Source organism: Pygoscelis adeliae, unplaced genomic scaffold (assembly GCF_000699105.1).
Source record: "Pygoscelis adeliae isolate BGI_AS28 unplaced genomic scaffold, ASM69910v1 Scaffold272, whole genome shotgun sequence".
In the NCBI taxonomy this organism is placed as follows: Eukaryota; Metazoa; Chordata; class Aves; order Sphenisciformes; family Spheniscidae; genus Pygoscelis; species Pygoscelis adeliae.
In genome coordinates, this window is record NW_008824282.1 from 186,733 (window position 1) to 194,269 (window position 7,537).

At 46.2% G+C, this 7,537-nt stretch overlaps 1 protein-coding gene across 1 annotated transcript in view; it reads left to right on the top strand.

The window, feature by feature from the left end:
• Window positions 1-1,656, top strand: part of PMAIP1 (phorbol-12-myristate-13-acetate-induced protein 1) — a 2,722-nt gene extending 1,066 nt beyond the window's left edge. The window contains exons 2-3 of the mRNA XM_009318452.1: window positions 142-250; window positions 1,527-1,656. Coding sequence (XP_009316727.1) covers window positions 142-250; window positions 1,527-1,656 — 239 coding nt within the window. The remainder of the gene's footprint in view (window positions 1-141; window positions 251-1,526) is intronic.
• The last annotated feature ends 5,881 nt before the right edge of the window (window positions 1,657-7,537 follow it).

A 7,537-nucleotide genomic window follows, 5' to 3' on the forward strand; every position in this document is an offset into this window, starting at 1 on the left:
TGGGGTGGGGTGGTGTTTATTTTTGAGAAAATGAGAAAAAAAAGAAATTGCAGTATTGCCAAGATGTCATTAAAGTTAAAAACAAATACGGGAGGGCAGGCGGCGGCGCGGGTGGCTGACGGCCGTGCGTGTGCCCTGCAGAGCGGGAGGTGGTGGCGGAGTGCGCCCTGCAGCTGCGCAGGATAGGCGACAAGTGGCCCCTGCGGCAGAAGATCCTGAACCTCCTCACGAAGCTATTCTGCCCGGAAACGTGAGCTCCCCTCGGACACGGTGTGCTGAAAAGCAGGGGAAGACCTCGGCTTTGTGGATTTGGAACACGAGACTTCACTGACACTGGGAGATGAAGAAAGCTCTCTGCGTTGTGTTTTACTGCCTGTAGCTGCTGAAGGATGGCTGTCGCAACATGATTTCTTTGAGGAATGTTGCAGCAATATTGGCGTATAAATGCCAGGTGGAAAAAAAAGATAGCGATGGGCAGAGCCCCTCGCCTCGCAATGGGGAGACTTGGGGCATGACAGAACTTGCCCTTCAGGCTGGTCTGAGAAGACTTCCAGGAGCCTGGTTTCCCCAGTTGCCCTCTGGTCCTCATGTCCCACAGCTACGTTTCACCGCAGAGCTTGGATCACCTTCGGGAAGAAGACAAATAAAGTCATTGTCTTGGAACATGGGGTCGTATATCACAAGGCAAAAGCCAGTTGCTCGATTTCTGACTGCTTTTGTTTTCTAAAGCATGGATTCTGCTGGACAGGAATCTGGTGGTGGGATTATTTCATTTGTTAATTAAACCACTGTCTTTATTGAAAGGTTATTTGTTACAGGATGTTGCTTTGTGGAGTAAAAATTACAATTCTATGAATTAACACGATGTTGCATAGTTCTACTCTATATTATATATAATGTGTATATTTGTGTATATATATTATATATAAAAAATATAAATATGTGCACCCCATGTGTATGACATGAGTATTTCACAGACCTATTAATTGAATGCTGCTTGTTTAGGCTCAAAATGTGGTATGGAAATATGTTCAAAACATGACATAAAAATACATTATATTAACTAGAAGAAAGCATAATGTTTTCTGATATTAAAGGAAATACATCATGCATCACAGAGGGGAGCATACTTTAGTATAGCATTATATAAGACATATATATGAATATATATTACACAAATACAGTTATTGAGGTATGTGTGGTGGAAGAATTCTTTCAATATTACAAAGAATTTCTTGAGAACAGTACAATGCTGCTGTGTCTTTATAAGTAACAAAATAACTCTTCAACAGAAGTAGATCTTAAAGTTGAATCCAAGCTGAATCTCAAGTTTTCTTGAGAATGTTATTTATTCAAAGAAAGTTACTACCTCTCTTTGAAGAAATAATATCAATAAAATTGAATGTTACAGTCAGTACAGGAAAGTAGCCTTGGCTTTCTGAATGTTTAATGATACTTACAAGTGAAGGTTCTTCCCTTGTACTTTATTTCCATTTCATTTCATGGTAACCTCGTTTTGGTTTCAGAATGATGAAGCCGCTGCAGCACGTCCAGTGGATTGTGATGCATTATGGCTATCTCACTGAAGGCTTATTACCCTTGGCTGGCTTCAGAGGAGCTGAATTAAGCACGCTGATCGCCATCAAGGCAAACTAACTCTGCTAGTCAATTCATGTTGGACACGATCCTAAACAGTATTTTTTCATGGGTGCAAGCTAGAAGGAAAATGGCTGAAGCTGATCATGTTTGTAGCTACCTCTTAGGTCAATAGTCAGTGTTCCTTCTCTTAACTAACCTTGTATGTAAGTACATTTGCATCATATAAGGCTGTATAGTTGCACTTTCTGAATTCTGGGTCTGTTGAAATTGCATTTTTTCCTGCCTTGTAGTGAATTCTTGTTTGTATTTATAATGAATTTTTCAGTTAGCTCTCTTGACTTTGCCTTTGCAAAATTGTCATTACATAGCTCTGGTCACTCTGTCACAACCAACTGTATATGGCTGTTACTTGTTATCACTGATTTCACTAAGCAGAAGCTGACTGACTTTGCCTGCTTTCCGCACGGAGGATTTAACCCCATCCCAGTGGCGTTACTGGGAGCTTTGCCATTGGCTTGAGCCACATGCACGGTTCCCTCCTCCTCTAAGCCAGCTAATACCTTTCCAGTGAGAACGTGTTTCAAGAGTAGTTGTTATTCGTCTTAGAACTGCAAAGTAATGTGTTTTGCTGATATGGACAGAGGTCAGTTTTTCAGGTATTAAAAAGTAAATGCAAACACCAGCTCCCAGGCTATTGCCGCATGCAAGTTGGCAAAGCTGTTCGTCAAAGGCAACCCTGACTTCAACAGAAGGGCTGCCGCTGTATGTCCTGGGCTTGGTGGAGTCTTGGAGTCTTCATCATGGACACTAAACAATGACTGTGCCTGTCTGGGACTCTCAGGAAAATTCATCATTACCATTTGCATTAGTAGCTGAAATGTATTCGAATAAAAGTGTTCTGCTCAATGTATGCTGCTTTGAAATTCAATAGGAAACAAGGTGCAGGCTTCATAGAGCCTGCCCAATTCTTCAGGCTGTAACACACATGATTGTTATGAAAAAAAAGCATCCACATAAATTCATTATCATGGGGATATCTGAGTTAAGTATTAGCACAGTATTTTTCTGTCTAGATCTGCAAAGACTCCTTGCTTTTTATGAAACTTTTTAATGTTTCTCTGAGCATTGTCAAGAGTGCTAGCATTCACCGGGAACTCAGGAAAGAGACCTAGATCCAAGCGATGAGTGCCAGTATATGAGCAAGCGCTTGCTGATGTCCTCCCTAGGATTTCTTTTGTTACTTCTGCAAAGGATCTGCTATATGACTGTATCAACATGATTTTGTTTTTCTTAAGGCCTACTCTGGATACGGGCCAGATGTTTTGCTGTATGCCCCATGCATGTATGTCTTGAATTCTTGCTGAGATAATAAATACAAAGCGTTTGCAAAATGAGTCTCTCTCATTTGAGAAAAATGAGTCGCTGTTATAACTCAGGGTTTTTTTTTCGGATTCTGAATGCATGATCACATTATACAAATTCCTTCCATACTTCCAAGTCAGCGGGCACACACTAGGGCAACGGCAGAGTGCCAGCAGGTATGCATTGGGAGATTAGGCTTTTACTTCTGCCTTTAAGAGGAACAAGACATAACCATATCCTTAAACTTCAAAATGGGAAACTGAGACACCTATTCTAATATTTTTTAGTAACTACTGCCTGCAGAGTAGTTGGGTGGTGTCAGGGGCTCCATTACCTCTACCAGAGGTGTTGCAGCTTTGAGGAAGAGTCCCTGGGGATCAGTGAAGGATGGAATCCAAGTTAAGGGTTTCGTGTCGGATGCAGGCAGAAAGGAATACAACGTTTCACCAAGATCAGATTTTGACTTTCTCCAAAGTTTGAAGCTGGGGTTTTGGAAAAGGGGGAAATGATACTGCTTACCGCAAGGCAATAGCAAAGGGATAGTACAGAGCTTATTCTTCCTCCCTAAAGCTGGGACCCAAAGATGTGTCTGTGGAGAGGAGAGCCCAAGATCCTCACCTGCTACGCCATGCACATAGCAGGCTTTCCCCCTGACTCATCGTGCTGCTTCTCCCCAGCTTTAGGGGCAGGGAGCGCCATGCCTGGGGCATGTGTTCCCAGTACAAGGACAACTAAGAGCTTCCTGGCCGAAGGCTCTGGTTTCTAGTAAACAAGAAAAAACGAAGGGAAGCAATTCCCTGTCCTTTCTCAGTTAGCCACTAGCAGAGGCTTGGAGGAACTTTACATCAGGGGGCATCAGCAAAGCAGTCCTGAGAAGGCCCATCAGCCTGATGCCAAGTGCTACCATAGGTGCTGCACAGTGCATTTTTGCACAGCCCCACCAGCAAATTATACTTGTAGGACTCGTCAGCCTTGTGAAACATCCAGACACCCTCACCCACTGCCTGCCGGAACCTGGCCCCTCTCCAGCCAGGTCACCACCAGAGCACAATGCTTGTGACCTGCTCCTCCCTAAAGGGCAAGGGGAAAAAAAATCCCATCACTGGGGAATGGCATCACTGTCTGAAGGCACCTGACTCACATGCAAGCACCTGATATAAAAAAAGCAAACCAAACCCACCTGCCGAAGCAAACTGCTGGAGTTGCCGCCCCATAGCACTCTCCATTAGCCACGGCCGGTGGCCCCCTGCCAGAGCAGCAAGTGCAGCCCCAGGTCGCATTCGCACTGTGCTTGCCCAGGCGAAAACCAGCCCGGTGTCCTCGGCCAGCTCATGCTCTTACACCTGAGACTGGATGCACATGCGGTATTTCCTCAACAAATTGCTAGACAACAGACAACGCCTCCCTCCTTCCCTCTCCCCCCTGCAGGATGTTTTTTTAAGTCATCTGAAAAACGTCTCATATGTTGCTCATTATTTTTAGCACACGCTGCTGGAAGGGACTAATTTTATCATTTTCCTCCCATTGACATGAGATGGTGTGAGGGCATGACGTCCACCCACAGAGGTGCAAGGAGGCCTGACAGGAAGGGCTGGGGATATGATGTGTAGTCTTTCAGTCTGGCAGTGTTTTCCATGAAGTAGGTGACTGTCTGACAGCGGGACTGTCAGTGAGCAATAGTTCCAAAAGCTGTTACAGCTGTAAACAAGGGTCTTTACCCAAGTGCGTCACTCTGTTGTCTGGATGATGGCATAAGAAACTGGCCACGCCAAGGCTACCCTCCCTTGTCACGCATGGTCTCTTTCCAACGCAAATCTCACCAGTCCGCAAGCCCTCTGAAAGCATGGAGGCAGATGTCACTCCTTTAGCAACAGGAGATATCTCATGAAATGGCAGTGACCTCAAATTATTTCAGCCATTTCATCTTACAGGGGCTTTGGCATCATTCCCTTCTCTGCAGGAAAGGACAGCGGGAACACCACTTGGCTCAGCTCCTCCGTGCTGCTGCCACTGCTTGAAGGGCCAAGGCACCTTTCTTCAGGGGACAATCCAGCTGCAAACCTCGGAAGAAACCAGTTACCTTCAGCAACAGTGGGTAAGGCTGGCGAACAGGATGCCAGCACCCTTGCGTTACCACCGTGACACTGTTGCAGTGCCCACCTGGGGGGGCTCAGAGCAGAGGATGGCCCTGGGATGGTGCCCATCAACTGGACTTTTGTGCCTTTCAGGTTTTGCCTGCGTTATCACGCTCTGCCCAGGTCAAGGTACCATGTTTGCGCCTCCTCCCTCAGCTCCGGGATCCAACCCGGGATTGCAGCCACCTTTGCCACCTGCTGCGTGGCAGCAATTAAGGGCACATTTCTGCTTGTATCTTCCCCTTTGTGCTCCCGAAAGGGATGTGACCGAGCCGTGACAAAGGCACGAGGCCACATTCAGGACCCTCCTGCCCAGAATCAGGAATTAGGGAGGTAATTTTTGGCAACAGCAGCTGGGCTTTTCCCAGCGCTACCATGGTGTTCACAGCACGTCAAGGAAATGACTTTGCCAGGTAGGGAAAAAATCCAAGCAACTACAGCTTCAGGTAACTTGTTTGCTCAGCACAACGATATCAGACTGATTCAGCTGCATGGTGAGGTGAGGCCAGTGCATACAGGACTATCAATGGAAAGGCAAAAAGGTTCTGGTTTTAGTATCGGCTAACTTCAGAAAATACCCTGACTGCTGGAAAACATCCTTCTAGTCACAGGTTTACACACCGCAGGATGGGAGGGCAACTCTTTGTTTGGGGAAAGGATGTTTACTTGCATCAAATGTTCTTTCTTATGATCATTAAATGAGAGGGATTTTATATTTTTAAAGGAAAAAAGCTTTAGAAATTATTGCAATCATCATTGATTTGTGAAGTCTTTTAGCTGAGTCAAGTGCTTTGAGGAACACAACTACATGGAAAGAGCAAGACATGGTTGGCTTTTTCCGTAAAGGCAAAGTCCAAAATGGGCTTTTGCTAAGGGCCCGTGATAACAGTCTGGTTTCAGCCCTACTCCTTGACAAGGAGAAACGACCCAAACTCCTTTACCAGAATTAGTGGGTATCAGCCCTAGATAATGCAGCACCACTTGCTTTCCAGGCACTTATTCATACGGGGGTGCTGAATAACACAGCATCATTTGCTTTCCAGGTACTTACTGATACAGGGGTGCTGGACACAGGGTGGAGGTGCTGCAAGAGCACTTATATGACCCAATATTGCAAAGGAAAGGAAAAAACAAAAGCATCAAACTGCTGGACCAACGCGTTGAATCTCCCAGCCCAGGTCAAGGGGAGGGCAAGGGGCTGGCAGCGCAGAGGCAGCAGGGTGGACATGCCCCCCGCAGCGATGGCTGGCTCTGGGGCTGAGCCTGCATGGCCCTGGGCACCGAGAAGTGCAGCTCAGAGCCGTGGTCTGGGGAGGTTTTGCTTCCCCTTGTCATTGCAGTCACATACTGCCCTGTGGCGTCACTTCCCTGCGTGTGCAGGCATCGCGCTCAGCCACTGCATGCCCTGCTCCTGCCCAGCCACCGGCTCCAGGGAGGGCCACGGGCAACCTCCTCCCTGGGGGCTCTCCTTCACACCACCCCTGCGTGGGGACAGAGACAGCAACCATCACCCTTTGGTCAAATGTGATAAAGTGGCAGTTTTGACACATTCCAGGAAATATAGATGAGGTTTTGGAGCCATAAACAGCCACACCAGAGACACATGGACCCTATTTGGACATTAAGTTGTGTTGAGTGATGCTAACAGGGAACAGGAGAGCGGCGAAGACATAAAAAATGAGAAATAAACCAGAACTTTTCAGGTAGAATGATAAACCTGATTGGAAACAACAAAGTAGGTGTCACTACTTACCTCATTTAGATCTGAGCTCTGTATGTCAGCGATACGGGAATAAAAAAAGCCACCCCCGAAACTGCAAACTTCTCATGCCTTTTGTGCCAAGTTCCCCACTTGCCCATGCCTCAAGGCCTTCAGAAAAAGCCCAATCCCTGAAACACAGCTGACTTAGTGTTGTGGTTTAACCCAGCAGGCAGCTAAACACCACACAGCTGTTCGCTCACTCCTTCCCCGCAGTAGGATGGGGAGAGAATTGGGGGAAAAAAGTAAAATTCATGGGTTGAGATAAAGACAGTTTAATAGGACAGAAAAGGAAGGGAAAATAATAATACTATTGATAAAAGAATATACAAAATAAGTGATGCACAATGCAATTGCTCACCACCTGCTGATTGATGCCCAGCCAGTGCCCGAGCAGTGGTGGTGGCCCCCTGGCCAGCTTTCCCCCAGTTTATGTACTGAGCATGACGTCACATGGTATGGAATGTCCCTTTGGCCAGTTTGGGTCAGCTGTCCTGGCTGTGCCCCCTCCCAGCTTCTCTCTGGCAGGGCATGAGAAGCTGAAAAGTCCTTGACTTAGTGTAAGCACGACTTAGCAACAATTAAAACATCGGTGTGTTATCAACATTATTCTCATACTAAATCCAAAACACAGCACTGTACCAGAATCATAGAATCATAGAATCATTAAGGTTGGAAAAGA